The 26,046-nt window shown below is 41.0% G+C and overlaps 1 protein-coding gene across 1 annotated transcript in view; it reads right to left on the reverse strand.

Annotated features, from left to right (window-relative positions):
- Window positions 1-26,046, reverse strand: part of PLXNB2 (plexin B2) — a 337,927-nt gene that overhangs the window by 88,744 nt on the left and 223,137 nt on the right. The window contains exons 4-7 of the mRNA XM_054022660.1: window positions 9,374-10,493; window positions 7,426-7,608; window positions 6,064-6,186; window positions 1,548-1,648 (exon numbers count right to left, since the gene is read on the reverse strand). Of these exons, the coding sequence (XP_053878635.1) occupies window positions 1,548-1,648; window positions 6,064-6,186; window positions 7,426-7,608; window positions 9,374-10,493 (1,527 nt within the window). The remainder of the gene's footprint in view (window positions 1-1,547; window positions 1,649-6,063; window positions 6,187-7,425; window positions 7,609-9,373; window positions 10,494-26,046) is intronic.

Here is a 26,046-nt window from a genome sequence, read left to right on the forward strand (position 1 = left end):
AGCCCCCGCTAACTATTTATAACTACTCTACAAAACTATTAACAACAAACTACTAATCTAAAAGTATATAACCAACAACTATCTACAAGAATGAACAAGTAAAGCTAGGGAGAGTGGAGAACAGCTATGCCGCGCTCTACAGTTTCAACGACCGTCACAGGCGGTAAGAAGGAACTGAAGGGGCGCTGGGTCGGCTGGGGTATATATCCAGCACCTTGAAGGTGCCACTCCAGGGGGCTCCACAGCCGACCCACCGGGTGTTGCTAGGGTAGAAAATTCTCCGACGATCATGCACGCCGCACGCGCACACCTAATTGGAATCGATCTGAGCAAGCACTCGAAGAAGAACTGCATCTGTCTGGAGACTGACTGCTCCCGTGGCACTGATGGAGCTGGAGGAGTTGCAGGATCCGTAATCGGTACCGATGGATCCGGCAATCAGTGTGATAGTTTTTTGGTCTTGTGAGTCTTGGAATGCTTGGTTCCTCTGTGGCTTGAACTCGTGGATAGTGCCAAGTCCTTCTTAGACTTGGAGGACGATATACTGCCATGCTTATGTGCATGTTTCCTTGGTTCACAGCTAGGCCTGGCACGGGGTCCTTAGCACTGGTACTGGTGGAGCCCAATGGAGGGTCCACAGTAGGGGGAGGGCTTTTCACCTGTTCAGGCCGATGTACTGGGGGGTTCCATGGCCAGGATCCCATGCCGGTTCTAAGGCAAACTCCATGATGTGTTTCCTGAGATGGAGAGCCCAGTTTTCTTGAGTATGGACAGAGAAATAGAGGCAGATACTGCATCTGGATGCAATGTGGGATTCCCCCAAGCAGTACAAACAGTGTTGGTGCTCATCGCAGATGGAAAAGTAGCAGGGAGCACAGATTTTGAACCCATAAATAATCTTCTTCGGCATAATCTAGTACCTAAGCCTGGGTACTGGATGGTGTGGGGTGGGAGGGAAGTTTGGCTGGAAACCCTGCCAAATTGGCATCCCAAGTCCTAAATCTACTATGAAGAAGGAAAAATCTAACAAAAAATACAAAATAATAAATCTAAACTATAAACAGTACTAAGAGTCTTCTTGTAAAGTTTTGGAAAGTACATCACAAGGAGATAGAGTAGAATCTCTGACTGGGACCATGCGGCGATGAGAAGGAACTGGAGATGCCAGCCATCCACTGTGTCCTTTATTGCCTTGGGCAAAACCACGAGGCAGCGCAGGCGCATAGTCCCTATTGTATTCCACTGAGGGTTATCACTCAAAGAAGAATACATATTTCTAATTAATAATTTAGTTGCTTACATAGATGGCAGTCAAGTGTCAATTCCTATGCTCCTGTGATTAGCTGTGAGCTCAGCATACAATGCCTTGCACTATAAAGCAATTCATAATAAAACTGTGTTTGACTGATTTATATTTTATGGGATTAGCAGTTCTCTTCCTTGCTGTCTTATTTGCTTGCCTGCTACACCCAGCCATATAAGGACTTTCTCTATGAACAGTGTCAACCCACCCCACACACCACCTGCAAAATATCAACAATACTTACTTCCCCTCTATTACACACCAGCCGCAGTAAGGATCCTGTGCTTGAGTACACAGCGCACAGTTTGAGTAACTAGCACATTCCTGGACAGGAAGACGAAACACCTGGAGAATGAAGATGAAAAAAATCCAAACACAATATGAACAAAGAAAATAAGGACCAATTTAGCTCAACTTCATTTCTGAAGAAAGTATACCACTTGGTTTCACCATGGCCACACAGAGACATATCAATCACTTTCCTAATCCTTGACTTGTTGACGCTGTGACTGGAGTCCAATTTCACATTTTTTTCTGCTCTATTGCATTGCAAGTCTCATCTAATTTTCTGTCCAATATAATGCGATATTTTGGATAGTCAACATGTAATCTGGCCTTTACGGGAAATGAACCCTTCCATCATTTTTCCCAGATTAGGCAGGTGCCTTCTGGAAATCCCCATTACAATGACAACAGTAGGGCAGAAACATTAGACACTGCACAAACGGCTTTCCACTTCTGAAAAGAACAGCTGCTGTAGGATGGGCATTTCCACATGTCTAACTTTGAACTGATTGGCAAACACAGCCATTCCAGTTCCTTTTATGACTAGAATGCCCTTACATTTTAGTTGGTGCTATCACCCAGTGCTTGGAAATGCATCCAGAAGTGTTATTTCTATCCGGCAGCAGTTCAGCATGTTCAAAAGCAAGAAAATTTTGAAATGTCCAGAGGTATCTCAGTTCTCTATTCATATCCCTTGTTGCCATACAACAAATTCAAGTGGAGAAATTGAAATAAGCAATGTAAAACTATCAAACGAAGCACTAGGGGAGAAAATAGCAGCCATGCTACTCATATCCCCAGCAACCACACTGCCTCTGCTTTTGATTTCCTGTAGTGATGGGTGTAAATAACCTTGTTTTCCTTTGTTTTATGACAAACTGAGCCAAGGCACAGTCAGTCTTTTTTTTTTTTTTTTTTTTTTTTTAAATTATGATATTGAAATTGCATAAAAGCTCTTGAAGGAAATAGGACATTCTTCTTTCTACTGACCATTAAGATTTTCTTCTGAAGACTACAAAAACTTTGGCAATCATAACTCAGTCTTTTTTTTTTAAGCAACTGGCAGGTAGCTAAAAAATTACTCTGAAAATCCAAAACATGGTTCTTACTTTGCACATTAGCAATTAAAAAAAAAAGCTTCAGTATCTGACAGTTCCCATCTATTGAGATGTGTCCTTGTCCCCATTTTTTCTTTTTCATACTGTTTTTACATTTAGATTTTTACTTAAATGGAGTTCAGATCCTGGAACACTTTCTCGCTAATTGGTACTATGGTCATGAGTAACATAATATTAAAAGGGATGATGCTCTCGCTCTCCCTTATGACAAAGTATTTGTTTCATAATCCTGGCAGGCAGGAACAAGCCCTAAGAGATATTATATTGTCTCTACAAGTTTGATGTAAACTTAATGGATTAAAAAAAAAAGCTGCTCCGTTTAGATTGTGAGATTCAGCTTTAAAAGTCAAACAAGCTCATTTTACAGATTTTCTGACACTTGTAATCAAAGAGATTGGTAAAAGCTAAACAGGAAACAAGCCAAGAATAATGGCATGTAACTGCCACAGGTTGCTGTTTTATTCCCAATATGGGAGTTAGCTACCATGCCAAATTTGGGAGCCTACCAGTTCTGTACACTTTGAATAAACCAAAATAGGTATGGCAGGGGTGATGCAGTCTTTTCCAATTTCCCAGTGAAGCTGCAGGGGACTTCTCCTGATCTCTGCATGAGCTCTGGGAATCAGGTGGGAGGTGGCTAGACTTTAAAAAAATGTTTGCTCCAAACCACCCACTGCTTATTTACACAACAGAAGAAAACACTGAACAGATGGGAGGAGAAGTGAATCAGGAAAGCAGGAAACTCTTTCACTCTCTGACTTTACTCTCTATTTGCTTCTTTACCATCTTTCCACCAGTTCTAATGTTTTAAATTAGATACACCAAAATATCTTCCAGCACAATACTACCTAGTATGTCTGCCTTCACTCTGCTATAATGTCCCTGCTGTGGTAACCACATAAGACCCAGCACTTGTTCTCTGAGTGACAAGGTTCATTGCATCTGACAGTAACCGTTTAGCACTGAGTACCTGTATCAGCACAGATAGAGTCCTTAAGTTGTTTACTTTAGTTTAAATTGGTCTTACATTTGCAACTCTGCACTAGATTCTCTGACATATCAATATCTGATCCCATATCCACATGGTACACTAGGAATAGAAGTACAATTTTCAACATTTGTTTTCCCCTCCCTTCAATTATGCTGTTTTATTTCTTCGCGCTCTTAAGACTTTTAGTCTCCGTCAAGTTATGTAGTTACTAAAAGTAAGTGAGGGGGGGTTTGACTGTTCATTGCGATTAATGGAATTACATTGCTTCCATCTTCCATATTTATACAGCACCTACTGTTAAATAACAATAGTATCGAAGCAGAATACATATTTTATGGAAGAAAACTAAGGTTAGGTCTATCCTGCAACAAGCAGTGTGCAATTTGCAGCTTGTGTAGATGTACCCACACTAGCTGTAATCTAGCTAGTTTATTAAAAATAGCAGTGAGGACATGGCAATGTGGGCTGTACAAGCCTGCCTGGCTCCCTGGCTATGTTATCCCCTTGCTACACTACACTGAAGCTGGTACCACTGCATCCCCACTATTTTTAGTGAGATAGTTAGAAAAAAGCTAAAACCAACTCCAAATTAGAGCGCCCGTTAGAGTTTAGACTGACAGATTCACAGCATTCAGAATTTGTAGTCTACACTACAATCCAATCTTCTGATTTGTTGAAATTGAAATGCCCTGCGGAGACAGTGTAATAGAGTTTTTGACAGAGTTTCTCCAGAAACCAGGCAGGGACCTGACAGAACCTAGTCTACCATGCAACTTTTGAAATCTGGTTGTTTTCCTGCCTCCTTGCCTGCCTGGCTACTCCGCAGCCCTCCTGGATGGCTACTAGGGACGCCAGGGCTTTCCGGTTTCATGATTCTGGGCGGCCTGCCAGATGGCCTGTCCCAGAGCCTGGGCACCTTTCCCAGTTTGAAGAAGTTTGAAATTTTGCGGGTTTGTTTTGAATCAGAATGGAACCAGATTTTGAAATATTGCAATCTTCTGAAAAACAACTACCTTCGTAGTATCTAGTCTACACAATACGTACTTTATCATTCATTGAACTGATTCATTTCCCCCTATGGCATCTCATGTTAAAGCCATTATTCTCAAGACAAGATTTCCACAGACACTCCCTTACCCCTCCCCACCACCGTAGTCCTTTTGTCACCCACCCAAAGTGTCCATCCTTCCCCATAGCTGTAGTGGCACTACACTTCACCTCAGCCTTCTGCCCATCATTAGTACCTCTGGAACATTCCTCACCCACCACTCTACCAGTGAGTCTGTTGATGTTAGTGACTGGCAAAAGTGGCTTCCCCTGCCTGTACAGGTGAACCAACATCTGTTGCTCCCAGGCTGGCTGCTCCAACAACCACCAAGAGAAGTGGGGGGAAAGGGGAAGCAGGTAGGATGATTTAGTTGGTGTTGGCCCTGCTTTGAGTAGGGGATTGGACTAGATGACCTGCTGAGGTCTCTTCCAACCCTAATGTTCTATGATTCTAGTAGCCAGGTGCTGTGAAGGAGCTGCCAGAAATTTGGCATCCCTTCCTGCCCCCTACTGGTTCTCCCTTCTCTCTGACGGAGCGCCACCCTGCCAGACAAGACGGGGGGAATCCCTTAACTTGGAACTGACTGTTCCCTCTATAATAGAGGCAGCTCCTCTACTGCTGACTGGATTCCTTGTGCCCCAAGCAGTACAGGGACTCCTGGAACATTTGGGGTATTGCCACCTTCAACTGTTCTAAAAACATGCATCTGGCCTCTGAAAGTAATTAAAAAAATAATCATCTGGGTGTTTTTTAATTTACTGTTTTGTTTTTCAGCCTTTAGGGTGCCCTTGCTTCACGTTTTCAAGCTTTTCTCTGTACCTTGAGGACCAGAAACCTTTTTTTTTTTTAAGTGAAAACTAATATTCTTGCATTCTCTTTTGACTCCAGCAGTTGGGACTTTGAGACCAAATATCCCGAGACTCACCATTAAAATCATGAGAACCGTCAACACCAGGCATTTGATTTACACCCACTGTCCTTGGTTTTACAGTCACCCACCTTCCACTTGCCCAGCTGCTCCTCCCTGCTGGCATGAATGCAAAGTAAAGAGAAGCTGAAGCAGGCAAAAGAAGGAGCAGACAGTAGCCACCTTCTCTCTGCTCTGCCTTATGCCCTGAAACACATTTTTCATTTGTTGGCTACTAACTGTGCCCTCGTTAGCTGTAAAGGCACGTATATAGACATAAATGGAGAGGTAGCCGAAATCATACCAAATGTGAAGGCTCATGAAAATAATTGTGAATTATAAGGATCTTTTCAGATATAGTCGCACACCTCAAGTTTTATAGACACCTTCCCCAAAAGAAAGATACTGTACCTTGGTTGTGGTCATCACGTACAGGTTCTCTTGGGTAGCATCAAGGACAAGGTCATTCTTTACAGGTTTGTCTATTTCAATGGGAACAGAGCTGTATTCATTTGCAGGAGTCCTCAGGAACACCTGTTTAATGAAAGACGGGTGCTTAATGCTGCTATTTATTATTTTGATTTACTTTTAATGAAAATCCTGTGTTTACTTGAGTCTCTCAAATGTGTGTGTTTGGGGAAAACATTCTAATTTAACAAAATCTATTTCAAAAACAGTAAACAGATCATGAGGCATGAAAAGAAACCTCCCTCCATTCTATGTATTTCACACTTGTATTGATTTTTTAACCAACTTATATTATTTAGACCAGTCAACTTAATAGAGTCTCTACTTCATGCCTTCGCACCTGAAACACGTTCATGTTGGTTATTTACTCTTATATTATCCAATGGAGTTTGCTATATTTCAAACTATATGATATATGTGGTTATCCATTAACATTCAAGCAAAATAATTTTGCAGGGCTTCCTAAGTTAAGATGATCCATAATGCTATATGTAGAAATGAAGGCTCACCCCTCACCCCAAACCCAACAACCTACAGTCACAATTTACAAGAGCCTTGTCTATAGCCCTCATATTGCCTTTCAGATTTCTACAGTCACTGGAGGGGCAGATTATTATAGGATGAGAATGGAGAATTAAGAACTGTTCTTAAAGTAACTGGCCTTGAATGGAGATAAGACTAAAGATCTTTGCTGTGCTCACCATACAAAGTGCTAATTAAATATATATGGTAGGCACACTATTTATTGCCCTTACTAATGTCTTATGAATGAATGCAGTCTGAAATAGCCAAAACCTGATGACCTTTCTGTGCATTCTGCAAAAGCCATGCATTTGGCAGGACTTTGGGGGAAAGCTGAAGGTGTATCTATGCGGAGTGGTAGGAAGAATTAAAAGGGATAGTTTCCTGCTTTGATTTGATTTGATTGGCAGGACTAGTTCATTCATTGTTTGTACAAGTTTTTGTGTGTGTGATATAGGGTGGTTATAATTTGTAATTGTATGTTTAATTGTTACAGCGCCTAGTGCTGTTTGTGTTTTCTAACAGTTATTTTTTCTTCTTTTTTCCACTACTTTAAATTATGTCATATGTGTGATACTAAATTAAACAGTACATTGCAGAAGCTGGAGAAGTAATTCAGAAATAGCCTATGTACTCTTTAAAATTAAGAAAGGGAAGTGCAGAAAGAATCTACACCTGAAACTCTGCTTTACCTTTTAAAAGCTAATTGTCTTTAAACATGCTACTGCCACAACTTGAAACATTTTAAATGTGTTCTAGTCCTTTAAAAGTCGGAAACATTACCTTAAGAATTCTACCAAGCGAAGTTCCTAAAAATGCCACCGTATGCCCATTTTCCACTGTCACGGTAACTGCTGTTAGATTCATCCCCTCTTTCTGTAACAGCGGCTTCCCAACAATGTTTTTTGTGCTTCCCAAAGGGTATGGTAAGTGTTCAGAACCACAAAGGAAATTTTTGCTTGCACCCTAATAATGAATGGAGATATAGAATGATGTTAAACATTCAGATCAGTAACTCCTAACTCAGAGCACAATGCAACACTATCATCACAATATTACCCTATACAAGGATGATTAGTTGAGAATTGTCGCTGTTTCTGTATCTTATTTGAAGGACATGGAGTGACAGGAAGAAAAGCAGAAGCATAGCTCTTCTCCTCAGGACAACAGCAAAGCAGATTGATAATTACAACTGGTCCAATACATCCCACTTTGTAGGAGCCGTTTCAGATTGAAAAAAACCAAACCAAACCTTTGTTCCTATTTCCTTAAGAAGATATAAAAAGATATTAAAAACTAACCAGTTTGTACAATAAAATAAATAGGCTTTAGGTATTTTTTGAACCAAAAATACCCGCCATTTAAAAATGTGACTGATCTGTTCACACTATAAAATGATATATTTAAACCAGATTTTGGTTTGTCAACTTAGTGCTGTTGGCAGAAGAGGTACAGTATAGGCAGATGCTGTGCAAGCTTCCCCACATCATCCTGCCAATGCACTTTAACCCTGACCTGGAGAGACTACCTCTAGAAGAAGGATGTTTTTTCCTCTCTGACTGTTCACACATTAGCCTTCCTACTTAATCTGGTATCACAAGGTTGCCAGATAGTCACCTTTTAATCTTTAATCCACTCCTTCCCCTCCTTAAGTGATGCCAAGTCCTGATCACCATGCAAAATTCCAACATTTCATTCTCATTCTCACAAATTCAGACACCACAATAATCAATACCTCAACTCAGATGATCTTTTTTGCTTCCTAAGCAAACAAAGCTGGGAGTGTCACAGAGGCATCACCCTAAACCGCAAGAGCAGGGGGAAAGGAGGAAGGGAATATTTTGGCTAGCTAGATTGAAGCCTCTCCAGACAGTGAAGCAGTGTTATTGACAGGCTCTGAAAGTAAAGGGTGACCACCCTTTTATGGAAATATTTGGGGCCAAAACATGGTGGTCATGGCCTGGGCAGAAAAAATATGCAGACCTCCTTACACTCAAAAATTAGAGTCCAGTTGAAAAACAACATTAAAAATGCTAGACCACCCAAAAAAAACAGTCTCAAGGTTTTTAAATAGCATTTGAAAATTCATAGATTCATGGATTTTAAGGTTAGATGGGAGGAGAGGGATAGCTCACTGGTTTGAGCATTGGCCTGCTAAACCTAGGATTGTGAGTTCAATCCTTGAGGGGGCCACTAAGGAATCTGGGGCAAAATCAGTACTTGGTCCTGCTAGTGAAGGCAGGGGGCTGGACTCAGATGACCTTTCAAGGTCCCTTCCAGTTCTATGAGATAGGTATATCTCCATATATTTATATTCACTATGATCATCTATAGCCTGATCTTGTGCATTACACCAGCTATGGAATTTCACCCAATAGTTTCTACATCGGAAGTAATACTTCCGTACTGCATAAAATAACTTTGTTGAGCGCAATAGCTTGTGACTGAATTAGAATGGACCTTTCAGGAAAACATCCAACATCAGTTTAAAGGCTCCAAGTGATAATGGCTTTACCACTTCTCTTTGGTGAGCTATTCCAATGTCTAATCTCTTTAAAAATTGCATCTCATTTCCAATTTGATTTTAATCAAACTTCAACTTCCAGTCCCATGATCTGATTATGCCTTTGCCCAATATATCAAACAGCTACCCAGTATCAGATGCTTTATTAGATTTCATTTCCCATCACAGTAAGTCTTAGACAGAGCCTACAGTTGAGGTTCACATTACCTCTGGATGTGATCCACACGGTTCTGATCCTTCTGCTAAAAAGGGTTTATAAAACTCTTTTTTTTTATCTGGTTTAGTGTAGCATTCCTCCCGACATTCTTCCATCTTTTCATTGAGGTGTCTCAAGGAAAACATACACATGGCTGATTTGAGAGAGCCATTGTCTTTGTTGAATTTGCTGAAGAGCGCAAGAAGCACTTTGTCACCTGATGGGACACTACTATTCTCCTGTCCCGGTTGGGCTATGCTCTCAGCCAACTTTTCTCCTGGGGTAGTGACATAGGCAGAATGACAGTGGTCATATGTGCCATCATCATCTGGACAGCCTAAGTCCATTTCAAAGTAAGAATAGTAGTGGGGATCATTTTTGCACAGACGTGCAATTAGTGTTCGATTTTTAAGGGGCTGTTTCTCCTGCTGATTAAAGATAAAATAAACATATTGATCATATTCAAAGACCGCCACAAACTGCTGCGTGTTTGAGGAGTGATATACTGACTTAATAGCTGTAGAGTCTGTATAGGTTTCAAAAATGTCTTTCCCATCCTCACTGTAAAGCTGCCTAGTGCTAATTATTATCCCATTATCATTTGGTCCATTCCCTTTTCCAACAAAGAGCAGTCGTTTTTTATTCAGGGAGGTGATTAGTCCCACAGTTGATACAGTCTCATCGTTGCTTGCCACAAAGGACTTTTCCCCACCGCTATCAACATAATAGGTTATATTTTTAATGTTCTCCAGCTCCCTGATAGCACAGATTCCCTTAAAAAGGCTCCCACACACAACAATTTCTCTTTCTAGTTTATCCAGCAAAAGTAACTTGTTGAAATTGTCAGTCAATTTTGCTTCACTGCACTGATTTTCAATGGGAGGAGTGCACTTTTTGTGATCGTCTTTTGGACCCGTTTCCACAGATATCTGTTTCTTCAGGTCTTTTGTAAGTTGATGCAGGTAATTTACTGCTCCTAAATAGACAGTCCCGGTATCATTATTCACTGTAAGGTGGTTTAACTCTGTGGGACTTTCAAAATGCAGTTTCTTAACCTTGGATCCACAGCTGACACAAAAACAGCTCAAAATGCTCAATGTCCAGATCCATAAAGCCATTTCTATGTAATACCTAAAAGGAAAAGAGAGAAAATGTAAGACATCGGGAAAATAAAGTTTAACCTAACTTTAGTAACCTAAGCTTTAAAAATATCGATTTATAACCAAACCTCTGAGAATTACTGGGGTTTTCTGAAGTGTCAAATGAGGTCAATTGTCTTGTGGGAAAATATGAAGGTGAGTGAGTATGGTCACAGAAATGACTGGTAATCCAAAGGCCATCAATGAAGTCAGGATGTGCAATAGGGTGGGAGGAAGGAGAAGTGACGATGCTTTGGAAGGTTTTATGTTCTCTATGTCCTTTTACTGGCTTGTGAACATAAGCCAAGAGCTTCGGATAGATGCTGTTTGGTGTGGGGTTTAATTTAGATCAAAATCTAAACAAATACAAAATTTAAGAATTCAGAGTTATTAAACAGCAGAATTATGGGAGCTTTCTGAAAGTTTAAGTGCCTGCCAGCTAAAAATCATATGGCAATTTCTCTGAAAGTATAAAAAAGGATCAATCTTTTTACATATCCAGTAACTCTAAATGCAGTATAACACAAAGGATTTAATTTTTTCCATTACATATTAGCAATGATCTTTCTAGCTAAAATGTTCACACTGAAAGCTACTGGATTTTATTGATTCCGTGATGCCCTTCCAGACATTTGTTAGTTGAGGAGCTGGTGAGTTGGAGAAGGAAAGGAAAGAGAACTGGAATACCTGCATTAATCCAAAGAGCAACAATCGCGGTCATGCCAGGAAATCCTTCTAATGGATTAAAAGTTATAGCAATCATGCTAAATTGCTTGGGAAAAAACTAATCCATTAGCTTCATTAATTTTCAGTAAAGTAGATTGGTGTTTCAGCATATAGAAATTAGACAGTATCCTGTTAAGTAGTTTGTGAGCCCTCTAGTGGTGTGCACTGTGTTGTAGGTTCTAGAAACCATCCAGACTACCGGTATCTAAACAGTTAGGCTTTGCTTGTTTGTAAACAGTAAACAGTTATTTGGGACCCAATTCTGCCTGTGTGATATCTTCATATTATTACCGTTGTCAAAGAGCAACAAGTATGTATCTCTTTTCAGAACTAGATTTTCAAGAGCTAGTTTTATTCATTCCTAACTGCATGAAAAGCAAATGCTCTGTAGATATGTCCAGCTTATCTTCCAATAACTTTGAGAGCTAGATATTTGTTACAGCAACTCCTAGGGTGCAGCGCTCCTGGAAGCCAAAAGCCAAGCCACCTTTCTTAAGATGGCCTGCTGGGGGAGGGAATGTCGGAGGCTTGTGTGTGGTTTGGTTTTGTTTTGTTTTTTTTTAAAACCCCTCTTACTCTGTCTCCCTTTCCCCAGTCCACCTGCTTGCAACCCTGCTCTTGCAACCCATTCCTGCCTTAACAGTGACTTGGGAACCAGCTATTTGTATGCACACTGGAACCTAGCCATCAGCCTATCTGCCTGCTTAATGAATTCAAGCACACTACAGCTACAATGGAGCCTGAGGTGTTTCAGGGACAGCCTATACTCCATTGCTTATCACAGCACACAAATTCAGCAGGAAAGCAGAATGACAGATTACACTTAGGCAGTGTTGAAGCCCAGCACAGAGGCAGGAAGGGGGTGGGGATCTCTACAGCAGGTAGGGAGGGACTGGGAAGTATTATGGGACCCACAGAAGGTTAATCAGGGAGAATCGCTCTGGGTGATTTTGGCGCCAATCTACACACAAGATGCCACCAAAATAAAAAAAATGGTTTGAATTCACACTTCTGTTTATTAAAGTGCCAGTCTGTATGTGATTTTTATTTTGATTTGCCTTAATGGCTTTAAAAAGGGTGAAAAAAGGAATTTAAGGCATTCTTAATCCAAAACAAGAGACTGGCCACACAGAGCCTTGTACCAACACAAAAAGCATGAATTAAAAACTGATGTAGGTAGTTGGTGACAGTTTGCACAGACAAGTCCCTAGTGCTTATATGTCAGTCGTCGCCCCCCCCCCCCCCCCAATTTAGCAGGAAGAGCAGAAAGCCAAACACAAGGAGGGTATGTAAATCTGGAAGAGATGTATGGGGGACACTGGCAGAGCAAATGGGAGTGTGAGGGCAGTACTGTGAAGCTCAAGCACTCCGAAATCGAGAATCAGGCCCTAGAAAGTCATGAGTGTCTTTAAAAAATACCTGGATTCTTATATTTGCCTGCTTGTTTGCGAGCCCTTAGTGCTTACATTTTCAATCTTTTCTTCACAATCATGAGGGCAAGACACTAAAAATGAAATCTGACATTTCTCACATAAATTAGGTCTTCAGAATATTTAAGGAAAACCACAAAATATCATAATATTAACAAAAAAATAAGAGTTGGCAACTTTGTGTGGGTTGCGTGGATGAAGAGAAAAAGGGCATGCTGAAACCATGAAGTGGACTCTAACTTCAAATCTTGCTTGTTGGCCAATAACACATCATTATCCCTATACTCATTAAGGGACTGATCCAAAACCCTTTGCCTTCACTGAACTTTTGATCAGGACTTTCACGTTTTAATGGAAGTTGCTGTACTTTTAGGAGTGTCAGCTGGTGTGCAGAATAAGCCTTAACTTTTAAATTTTCCTGTGATTACTGATGTGTGTCATAGTCTTAACACTCAACTTTGTTTCTTTAAATAAAATATCAAATTTTAATAGTATATAGTTTGTCTTAACTATGTAAATTTCTTTTTAGAATTCTCTTGAAACTTCTATTTCAGAAGCTAATTGCATTTGAACTTTTAAATAGACCAGCTGATTGATTGAAATTATATTAATGCCCTGTGAGAGCTAAGCTACTGTGTGCTTTTATCTATGACACTCAGGCTGGCTTCCCAAACATGGAACATTTTGCAGACTTGCAAAAGTTAAATTCTGATGGTGGGGAAGGAAAGCATGCATGCCCGGACATGTAGGTATAAGGGTGGGGGGGAGATTATATGCAGACAGAAATCTGGCAAACAAATGTGAACCAGTAACTCTTCCTTTGAAAAGTTAGTTGTGTGACTGTCTAGTGCCTGCCTGATGAGGAAAGGACTTGGAAAACTATAAGGGATCTCAAGTCAAATTTGAAAGACCTGGGGCTGTGAAAGGAAATGGGTCACCAGAAAAGAGAAATAATTTAAAACAAAAAGTAATCTAACAGGGGAATGCCTTGTGGGAGGGTACAAGCCACATGAAGTGCTAAAGCCGAGTAAGGAACTGAAAAAAAGAACCATATCCCTGTGCCAAAACAGAAGTTAAAGTTGGCAGCAATAGCAAACTCCGTGGTGGGAGGTGAAAGGGAATTGCCTGAATCATCATTTGCACTGAAGAGCAGAACCTAAAAGTCAACATCCAATCTGCAGAAACTTTTCAAGCTGGGACGGAAGAACTCTCCCCGAGACAGTAAACTGTTTACTGTGCCCAAGACTCATATTGGCATTTTGAATAATCCACTAATTCTAATCTATCTTTATAGTCTCTGTATTTTCATGGTTCTAGGCATAGACAAGGATGTAATGGGAAGGATTGCTTTAAGTAGAATGATTCTGTCTTTTTTAGATCTAGTTTAGTTCAAAATAATAAAAAAGACAGAACGAAAGAGACTAACTCCAATCCTATTTTCCAAAGGTCCCATCATGGGCCAAATCAAGTAGTTAACTGTAAATGAAACAGCAGAAGAGGCAGTGTCAGCTTGCCTCTTGATAACAGGGTGATCTCATATACCAGAACAACCAGGAAAGGTCCCAGAATTATACCGTATTCCTGATGAATGCAGACTTCGATGCATACCATAAAGTGTAATGAAACCCTGTGCTCCTCTACAGCGCTATTACCCTCTCTCCAGGCCTCAGAGCAGCTGTGTGCTATTTGGAGAAGACTCCTTTCCCCTCACCTCCCCACCATTCCCCAGGAATTCAGTGTTCCAATCCAAACAAGCCATCTCCCCTCCCACATTTTAGTGATGGAACAGCACAAGCATAGCATGTCATCCACTTTAAAATATGGTCACCTTGTTTGTGCCATCTTCTTATCTGCAATGAGCTAGAGAAGCAGGCTTACTCTGCTATAAATTATAGCTAAAATAATAATCATATCTAATTCTATATCTAGCATGTAAGGACAAATCTTAGGACACAGCGAATGCAGATTAACTCAGACTCATTTGTCTATTCCTGTCCCACTGGAAAGGCAATGTATATAAAAATGATACTGCCCCTCAAGCTTAGCAACAGGAGTCAAGACGTGACTTTACTTACTGGATTTTCCTTAAGGAAAACGGCAGCAATTTCTTATGCCAGTTTAGGGTAAATTCTGCCCTCAGTTAACACCCATGTAAATCCATTTATGTCAATGGATTTGCAGAGGTACAACTTAAAGAAGAACTTATCCCTTTAAGAGCTGGATATTTATTGAATTGAAATGTGGATATTAGAAAGGGAATGGTTTAGAAATACCCATCACTGCTCTGCTCTCTCTATATGATGCTCGTTAGGGGCTGTCACCCTAACGATACAGGCACCACACTTCCAAGCAGGGGGCTATGCCTCATCAAGAGGAAGTATGGCCTCATTATAGCTCTCTGGACTGGGATTTAGGAGCGTGGGTTCAATTCCCAGGTCTATCACAGACGTCCTGAGTGACAACTTTCCCTCTCTTGTGTAACCGGGGGGGGAGGAGGGGATATTTGCTGTCTCCCACCCTTTGTCTTGTCTATTTAGGTTGTAAGCTCTTCAGGGCAGGGAATGTCTCTTACTGTGTATGTATGTACAGCACCTAGCACAACAGGGCTCCAATCTCAGTTGGGGCCTATATATGTTTGGATATAAATATCAATAACAGGATAACGATAGTTATAATCTGTATTAGGAAGAATTACTATGCTTGAGAAAATTAAGTCTTATTAGAAATCATTAAAGTTTTTCCAAAGCAGTTCCGCTAAATTCTATAAATTAAAAGTTTCCAGTTAAATTAACCAAAATAACGTGCACATGCCATAAAGTTGTTTTTTTTTGGCATTCATTTTTTTTTCAAAGCAGTAGGACTAGATTATATCAGACATCCACGCAGCATAACATTCCATCTTATATTCACTGGCTTCATTTTTTTCCTCTTCTAAGAAAACAGTAAACAAAAATTAAATGCCATGGAAAAGATCCAAAAGTAAGTCCCAGTGCACTTCTAAAAGTTTAGTTCTGATCAGGCACGTTAACTGAAGACTTACATTAACAAAAAGTGAACAAAATAAAATCAGATGTGCTGTAATCATCTCACATGAACTCAGCCTGATATAGTAGAATCCTTCTAGCTTTTATTCTCTTTTATTGCGTGTGTTATGGCAGCACCTACGGGACTCAACTGACTTGGACTGCCTATTGTCCACCATTGACAATTTTTAAATCAAGATTGGATGTTCTTCTCAAAGACATGCTCCAGAAATTATTTTTGGGGAAGTTCTATGGCATGTGTTATACAAGAGGTAAGGCTAGATGATCACAGTGGTTGCTTCTGGCCTTGGACTCTACGAATTGCGCTAGGTCACTGTATAACATAGCAAGAGATCAAACTTCATGGCAGGGAACTATGTTCTAAACAAATAAGACAGAAAAGGGAAAGGGAATATTATCATGCCCATTTTACAGACAGGGAATGGAGGCAGAGAAATTAAGGTCCAGTTCAGCAAGATATTAAGCACCATATTCAAGACAACTTTCAAGAATATTCAAGACATTCAAGCACCATCATGAATAATTTTAAATACAGCCCCCTGGGATTATTCACATGCTGAAAATTAGAGATGTTTAAGTTCCTTGTTGAATCAGGGCCTACTTGTTTTGCCCAAAGACATGCAGTAAGTGCGGTTTACTTAGCGCCTGATCCTGTGAGGTGGGTGATGAACACCCAGAACTCTTACTGAGTTCAGGGAGCACAGAACTCTACAGAATGGGGGCCAAATGGAGGCTAAATACTCTTGTCCAATTTGTCAGTCAGAATTAACTGAATTGCAAAACCGCTTTCTTTTCTAAACCATCTCCTCCCCCACCCCCACCCCCCCAACACACACACACCATGCAGGAGCTACTCTTATTCAATTAAAATTCACTTTAAATCCATTTCTTTTATAAGGGGGGGAATCTGATATGGCAGCAATAAATTATAGAATAAAAACCATCCACGAAGCACTTTACATACATTGTTAAAAGCCCCAAACTTTTTTTTAAAGGGGGTGGGGTGGGAGAGGGGTGGTCAATATTCAACCCCACCAGCTGCCAGCAATGCTTGGAGACAAAAGGCGGTGTTGTAATATTAGCAAGCAAATTGTTTAAAAGACAAGGTAACTGGATCATATACACCTTGTTGCCATTTACAAAGCAACACATGAGATCCCAGAAGTCAGGTGTAGGGGAGGGCAAGTACAGTACTTGGGAAGCCACATTGTTACTAGGATAAAGCGGTTTTTAAAAATGGCAAGGCTAACCACCACCCCTCTCTTTCTCTCTCTCTCATATTGGATCAATTTTAATGATCTGACTACATAATTACACCTCTACCTTGATATAACGCTGTCCTCAGGAGCCAAAAGATCTTACCGCGTTATAGGTGAAACCGCGTTATATTGAACTTGCTTTGATCCACCGGAGTGCGCAGCCCCGCCCCCCCGGAGCACTGCTTTACCGCGTTATATCCGAATTCGTGTTATATCGGGTCGCGTTATATCGAGGTAAAGTGGATATGCTTTTATTAAGAAAGACCAAAAACCTGAAAGTATCAGTCAAGTCCTCAACAGACAGAACATTAGAACTTCCATAATCCACACTCAGACACGGATTTTCAAATTGCCTTAATGCTTCTCTTGTAATTATCCTGAAGAACAAGTGTAGCAGCATTTATATAGATTGGTGCCTATAGGGTGTCTTGCAACTTTTCCTCTGACCTTACCCAATCAATTTCTGAAAGTATCTGCATGAGTCTTGAGCCCCTCACCCATTCTAAAATGGTGTCTCAGAAACACTACCCCTTCCATTTTAAGGGATGGAATAATCCCAGCCACTTACCTTCAGGGTTATTTGTGGAATGTTTTGCTAACCCATGTAACCTTGCTGAACTAAACTGTGGTAATGAAGTCTGATACACACAAAATTTACTTGGAGGTTTTCTTTCAAGAGGACGTTTGCAAACCTGGGCTGATGTGGTTTTGGGGTAAGCCATACAAAAGATTATGGTTTCCTGTCCTGAAACCAAAGCTCAAATGTTCACTGAATTTAATTTTGAGTTTGGGGGGCTTTCTGAATCAAACTGTGTGGGGAAGGTCTGGAGGCATGAATTCATGAAAATCAGATTTTTGGGGGGGGGGGGGGGGAAGAGGGGAGGAAAGAGATCCCACAAATTCCTGCAAGAATGTTACCAAGTTTCTCTTGTTCTATCTTTTGAGGAACAGCATTAATTTTAGTCCCAAAGTTACTTAGGTTCCACATAAAATTTGGCATTCTTGCACTTTTAATTGTTGAAAATTATTTACAATCAGAAATGAACAAGCATGAAGCTGAAGTTATTATCAGATCATTAAGATTAAATGAATGAGTCGCACACCAAGTTTACTACATGAATCATTTCTGTGGTACCCATGTTTTGGCATTTGTACAAAGCAATCTAGAAAGCTTCTATGGATTTTTGGAGGGGAGCGGGAGGGGAAGGAGGCAGCTACCTAACCTACAATGCTCAAACTGTGTATAGATTTCCCACATGTTCAGAAGAAGGGTGATTTGGACACTGAACTAGTCACGCTTTCTTAGAAAACTAAACAATCATGTTTCTGGATTTTCACAAAACATTTTTCACCATAATTTCCAAGAAAAAAAACAAAACAAAAACATAAAAACAACAACAGGGAATTTCATCCAGTTTCCCATAGCTATGGCAATTACTCTAAGGAGTACTCTCACACACAGAGGCACCAGTAAGATACAAGACCGTGTTAATTACCAGTCACAAGTGAATCCCCTTAATAATTTTTAATAATTAATTAATGGAGATACCCCATCTCCTAGAACTGGAAGAGACCTCGAAAGGACATCGAGTCCAGCCCCCTGCCTTCACTAGCAGGACCAGTACTGATTTTGCCCCAGATCCCCAAGTGGCTCCCTCAAGGATTGAACTCACAATCCTGGGTTTAGCAGGCCAAAGCTCAAACCACTGAGCTATCCCTCCCCCCATTCTTAAAAAGTGTTTGGCTATCTGAACATAAAGAAATTAAAGTTTTCTTAAGACTCTGTCATCTGGGCATTAACAACAGCAGTGTGGGGGGCTGGGGCACATGACTTATGAGGAAAGGCTGAGAAGAGTGAGGGGGGATTTGATAGCAGCCTTCAACTACCTGAAGGGGGGTTCCAAAGAGGATGGATCTCACCTGTTCTCCGTGGTGGCAGATGACAGAAAAAGGAGCAATGGTCTCAAGTTGCAATGCAGGAGGTCTAGGTTGGCTATTAGGAAACAATATTTCACTAGGAGGGTGGTGAAGCACTGGAATGGGTTACCTAGGGAGGTGGTGGAATCTCCATCCTTAGAGGCTTTTAAAGCCTGACTTGACAAAGCCCTGGCTGGGATGATTTAGTTGGTGTTAGTCCTGCTTTGAACAGGGGGTTGGACTAGATGTCTCTTCCAACTCTAATCTTCAATGATTCTATGACACACTTGCATTTGAGACTCCACAGACTGCAGCTGATGGGGCAGAAGCAGCCAAAGCAGGGACTGCTACACTGGTGGGAGAGAGGCAAAACAGGGCTCAGCTGGGGCCACCATTCCCTCCAGCAACCCCATGGACCCAGAGTGGTGCTGGGGATAACTCCTCACCCCCTCTCGGAGCACTATGACCCACATAGCATTCAGGGAAACCAGCCACAGACTGCAGCTAGTAGGGGCAGAAGCAGCTAAAACAAGGACCTTTGGACATTCAGAGAACTTTCTACAGTTCTGTCTGGACTTTCTCTGCCCTGTACTGATTGGCTGTTTGCGCCGAGCCCTCTCGCTCAGTCTCCTCACCTCAGTTTCACTCCACACCTTCCCCTCCCCACTCGTCATTTAGTTTATCCCCACCTCAGAAGTAACCCCTCCCAACCAAAATGGAACAAATATGCTGTCTGCTGCCATCACATTGTTCACTCTGTTCGTGTGTTGTATATCCTTTCCCCAGACTGTGTCAGTCTCATCTATTTAGATTGCAAGCTCTTTGAGGCAGGGACACATCATATCCTGGCTGGCCCTGAGGCATTACTATAATAAACATGATTGTAAAGCCCAACTGAAGTCAACAAGAGTTATGTGTAAGCTAAAAGGTCTGAGTGGAGCAGTTTGCAGGATCAGAGTCCACATGAATAATTATATCATTACCTCAAAGCTAATGAATGTATTTTTACATTAGACTGGCCCAAATCAAAATCCTGCATCCAAACACACCTAAGCTCCAGAGTATTTACAATTCTGATCCAGATCCAAATTCTGACTTGGGCCAATAAAGGGGCAGAGGGAACTCTTATTTTTATAGCAATCAACTAATTAAGACACAGGAAACATACCCATGGTTAAATATTTTGCACTCTGATTGAAGAATTTCCAGTGGCCTGATGTCTTTGCAACTGTGATGCTGGAAGACCAGATGCCAACACATGCCAAAGACCCAGGACCTCACTGAACACTGACAAATGCATAACTGGAAACTAACCTGGCTCATCAGTGGTTTAGTAAATAGATATTACTGTTATAATAATATGTTTAGATTTTTGCCTTTATGAAATGCTTGTAGGATGCTGCATGTATTAATCCTACTTGCAGTATATACTCGTTCATTAGCCCATTCCTTTACAAGTCGACCCCCCAAAGATGGTTAGGTAAAAGTAGCAAAAACTGTATGACCCTTTCATAAGCTGACCTTATATTTCAGGGGTGGGCAAACTTTGGCTCCTGGCCCGTTAGGTAAGCCTCTAGCGGGCCTGGACGTTCTGTTTACCTGGCGCGTTCACAGGCACGGAGCCCCTCAGCTCCCACTGGCTGGGAACAGTGAACCGTGGCCACAGGGAGCTGAGGGGCTCCATGCCTGCAGATGCTTCAGGTAAACAAAACGACAATGTATTAGATACTCAATTCAATGATTCCATAGAGTTGAAAATCATCAAATTTTGGTGTAGACCAGTTTATAAGCTGACCCCCGCTCTTTGATGCGTCACTTTATCAAAAATATTTGGCTTATGAACAAGTATATACGGAATATCCGTATTCCATGGTATAAAGTTATATGGAGTGTTTGCATTATAATCCTCTGTAATTGTGTAACTCAGTAGTTCTCAACCTTTCCAGACCACTGTACCCCTTTCAGGAGTTTGATTTGTCTTGCGTTCCCCTAGTGTCACCTCACTTTAAATACAAGATCAGACATAAAAACACAAATATGTCACAGAACACTATTACTGAAAAATTGCTTACTTTCTCATTTTTACTGTATAGTTATAAAATAAATTGATTGGAATATAAATATTGTATTTACATTTCAGTGTACAGTATATAGAGCAGTATAAATGTCCTTGTCTGTATGAAATTTTAGTTTGTACCAACTTCTGTAGTGCTTTTTATGTACCTGTTGTAAAACTAGGCACATATCTTGATGAGTTGATGTACCCCCTGGAAGACCTCTGTGTGCTCCCAGAGACCCCTGGTTAAAAACCACTGGTGTAACTCACCACCCAGGAAAAGAACCACTAATTGAGGCAAAGTACTCATCCTGCACACAAGGTGGCCCATGGAAGGCAAACGAGGCATTGTGTAGCATCAAAGGACGGAGACGTTCTTGACTTCATTCCTCATCCCTCCAGAAAGAGGAGGCCTGTGCATGAACTCATCCCATCAGCTTGGATTCTGGGATGAAGGGGATAAAATCCCTGACATGGAGAAACAGAGTCTTAAACTGTCTGGACTCTGAGGAGCAAAAATTCCTAACAATAAGCAAGAGATTCCCATGCTGCTTGGCATGAGTCAAGGACAGATAGAGCTGCTTATTAAAAAACTTTTTAAATCTAAGAGTAAAACTCATTTGTATGTATGTTTCCTGTTTTAAACTTATAAATGGCTCTCTTGTTTATTTTCTTACTTAATAAATCTTTAGTTAATTACAGGCCTTGTCTTTGGTTTGAGAGCTGAGTACAACTGACCTGGAGTAAGTGACTGGTCCTTTGGAACTGGGAGTCACCTGACTATTGCGATTTTCCATGTAAAGTGACCATCTGTCACATAGTTCAGCTTGCCTAGGCGTCAAGATAGACCGGAATGACCCAAGGGGATTGTCTGACTGTGTCTGTAACAATGTTATAGTGCTTTAGGAGTTCACATTTGCTACTGAGTGGGTGAAATCTAACTATAGAACTAGTTTGGGATTTCCACCCTGCTTTGTGATAGTCTGCTCTGAGGCTGGCACTCAGTGTCATGAGCCACTGCAGACAGTGTACCAGCAACATCAGGAACTAAACAGAGAACAGCAGAATTTTGTAGATGTATATACGTTCTCAACAGCAGAACTATGCAACACAAAACTGAGCTGTAACAAATTCCCTGGTTTATTACTGCCCCGATCAGTTTGGTGGTTGGTTTTTTTTTGTTTTTTTAAATATTCCATCTTTTCTACTGTGGATTGCCAGTCAGACTTTTTTTGTGCAACTCTTTTAAAGATAGTCAAAGCAAGAACTCCAGCATCTCTAAGGGTTCACAGCGCCAAATGCCTTTTAAGATCAATTAGAATAGCTGGAGTGATCAGTCCCTATTCCATGACAATAGACACTAGTAATTACCGTAGTCATATTACTGGATATGAAATTTTCTTTTCTGAGGTACAAATAGCTTATGCCAAAAAGGACTTTTCAGAATCCACATTTATTTTTGTATTGTTCATTGTTACGAGGCAAGTGCGCAGATCATCAGCTTATGTAGTACGACCATTATACACCCACATTTCCAACCCAGTGACACACTCATTATCTCAGAAGGAGAGAGGAACTGGGGTGTGGATGGGCCTTAATTCTGCTTCTGAAACTGGCCTTTTCAGGGTTTGGATCTGTAGTTTCAGTATGGGCCTCTCTATTTACAGCCATACATCGGTGTGTCGCTAACTCAGAGAAACTCAGCAGAGATGACGTACCCATTGATCAGAGGTCTTTCTTTCTCTTTCCCAGTTTTTCAGGATGCAGTTGACTCAGAAACAAGGTGGGCAAATGACTTGGCTTAAGAAAGTTTTATATAGTGAGCAACTGACTGAGAATGATTTTGAATCCAGAATAGCCCCTGGTTCCTAATCCTTTGTTCTCAGTTAGGCCACATGGCCTCTCTCCATAACAGCAGCTTTTAATGATACAAAAAATTCTGGCTCCAAAGCAGACGCTTATGGGGCCAGATCTTAAGGTCTGGGCAAGCTATGCTGAGTGGAAGACCTGGGTATCCTTAAGAGGTGGCCCAGAAGGGGCTGACAGACACTCCAATCCTGCTTCCCAATCCCAGGAGCAGCCAAGGGCTGGTTTGGCTCCGGGGGGTAAATAATGGCAGTTTCAAGGATACTTTGTCTTACACTGACTGACTAGTGATTGTTCCCTAGGAATTTTTTTACAAACAGGACATCACACAAGTGCAAGGGGCTCTGGACATGCCACCCCCACTCCCAACATGACCCCCAATATAGGGGAAAAAAGAGTCAAGAGAGAGTGGTGTACTGCCAGATGATCCAGTTTTTTGGAAGCCAGGGACTACCTTATGCTGGGGAAATCCCCTGCTGCACCATCAGGACAGCTTTCCGGCTCCTTTAAGGCAAGGAATTAGAGAAGGAGCCAAAGATCTAGCCCATGGAGAGTAGCACTATAGATTTAGAATGACTTTAGTTTCTTTGTAAGAAGGATATCGTTGTTCAAGAGAAAAAATACACTTACACTGATGGTAAAAAGGTCTCTGTCGCTTGTTCCATACTGTAACAACAAAATGCTTGTTTTCAATGCTAAGGTCATCTTCACAGACAGATTTTGGACTTCCTCTGGAGGAAGTGAGTAGGAAAGCAGAACTCTTCACAATGCAAGTGAATCTGAACACGACCATGTGAAAAGGAATGCAACTAAATTATTTCAAACCCTTTCTTCCCAGAACTGTCATTGCATGAAACTGCAGTCATGCAAATGAGGCTCAAAGGGTCACACACACACGGGCCATCCATTTTTTATGTAGCCCTCTTTCTAAGAACAGTAACAGCACACGGCACTCTGGATTTCAACAGTGGAGAGCTACAGCTCTCTATAGTACCAATCCTACATGGGTTATAGTTATGGCAAATAAATACCCTGGGCTGAGTTAGGCCTGACAAGAAAGGATATGTAAACAGGCAGGAATTTCCCCACTGTTACAGAGGTGCAGAATGGCAAATAGACTTTTCAAGTTAAATGGCACTTTGGCACCAGACAGACCCATAATTTTCCCCTCCCCATTAAAATATGATTATGAGGCTTAATAGAACTACTGTATAAGCACTTAAATGCTAAGGCTGCATACGTTTATTAACTCATAAATCAATAGCATTTATACAATGAGCAGTTTATTAAGCCCCATATAACGAAAACATTTTCATTAAGAATTCTGCCCCTTGTTTGATGGTGCTTGCTCTATGAATTTCTGTCTCCTCATATTTCAATATTCTTCCGTTTCTCATTTTGTTTTCCCATTTGGGTTTAACGGGTTCTTCCATTTTTCACTTAAATGTCGTTCTCTGGCTGTGTCCATTTATCTGGGAAATTCCTAGCTGATGGGACAGAAACTATGCAAAGGAGGCAAGCTGTAAACCAAGCTAAACAGAGTACCATAATATGCTGTACTTAGGCAACTGATAATGCAAACTGAGAAAAAGAGAGAGAGAGAGAGAGAGAGAGAAATTCTCTGGCTGGAAAGTTATTGAATGTTTAGAGCCAAGAAACACAGTTGAGGAATGGAGAAGTTTCCAGGCTTCTGCCTCGAGAGATAAATTGCAGGGTTTTGTCTGGTCTATTCCTCAGTAAATATTTTTTGGGGCTTTTGTAAGTCTTCAGTTATGTTGATAGTTTTCATTCCTCTGGAGGTTCATTGTTTGCTTTTCAAACTAGTGCTTTCTTTACACTTTTGAAACAGTCACTTGAATCCTCATCCTCCCTCCACCCCACAAAAAATCATAATTCTCTAATCTTGAGACATGGCCTCATTAAGATTTTCTCCTCTACTACTGCTAGTTCAGTCTGGCTACTTCAGAGAAGAGATTCAGGTAGTAAAAAAGGAGGTGAAGAAGAAAGAACAAGAACCTCAGGTGGTTTTCAGCCTGATGTGGAAGTGTCTCTCTCTCTCACACACATACACACACACACACACTCTCTCTCTCTCTCTCTCTGCCTCATTGACTTTCCAAATATTTTCAAATCTTGCCTGAAAAACATTTCTCCCTTACCTACACCCTGCAGTTTCTCTCTCTGTAATTTTTTATTTTTAGCTTGGTAACCTATTAAACCCCATGGCACCTGATTTTTGTTTTAAATGCCCAAGGTAGGAAGTCAGATGAATGATTGCTCCAACTGGGGGGTGCACAGGGTGCAGATAAACGGCAACGAGTGGGTAGTGGCAGGTGAGTGGGAGAAGAGATTGAACAGTGAAAGTATGTGGATGAATGTTGGTGCAGCAGCGATGAATTGTGCGGTTGCTGGTCTGAGGGGGGGTAACTGGTGCAGCAGGGAAATGTGAGTTGCTGGGAAGGAGATTCATAGCAATAGGGAAAAGCAGAGTGGGATAGCTGGAGCAGCAGATGGATGAAAGGATCAATGGATGAATAGCTGGAGAGGCTCAGAGCACGGCGTGAATATGAGTGGGGGGAGGACTGACAAGTCAAAAGATTTGCAGCAAATCAGACGCACTAAAATGGCACATGCAGGATAAAGGGTTAATGTAAGTATGGTGGGATACAACTTGCATGAAAGATGCTGTGCAAAACAAAGTCACATTTAATTGTATTTACTTATCTGTTACATTTATCCATCAAGACTTTCTATCTCCATTGCAGAGAAAATAAAAAAAAAGCAGAGCTGCAGCATTTTGACTTGTATTTACCCTTTAGCTTTTAAACACACTGAGAGCAAGGAAATGAGTGGAATGTTCTTAGTCCTAATGGACTGGCAGCTGCTTGTGTTGATCAAATGTGCCTGTGCCGGAACTGGGTGCAACTTGCTCCATGTTTCTATTTATTACATTTCATTACAAATGTATATGCCAGTTAACCAGTAACTTGCATCGATCTCACAGCAGCACCTACTCGTACCCATCTATTTAATGGTCTATCAGCACTGCCATTATAAAATCCATTTTTTATGGATGTATAACATGGCCATGAAATGTGCTTCCCTAGCTTAGAGTTGTCCAACAAGATTTCAGCCCAAGGAGTATTTTTCTTTTAAAAAGCAGTGAGACCTTGGAGTACAAAATATTTCATCTATTGAGGATGCTCCCCCATCCAGTCAATGAATGCAGTGCTCCACAATATTATAT

The sequence above is a fragment of the Malaclemys terrapin genome, chromosome 1, assembly GCF_027887155.1.
Source record: "Malaclemys terrapin pileata isolate rMalTer1 chromosome 1, rMalTer1.hap1, whole genome shotgun sequence".
NCBI classification, from domain to species: Eukaryota; Metazoa; Chordata; order Testudines; family Emydidae; genus Malaclemys; species Malaclemys terrapin.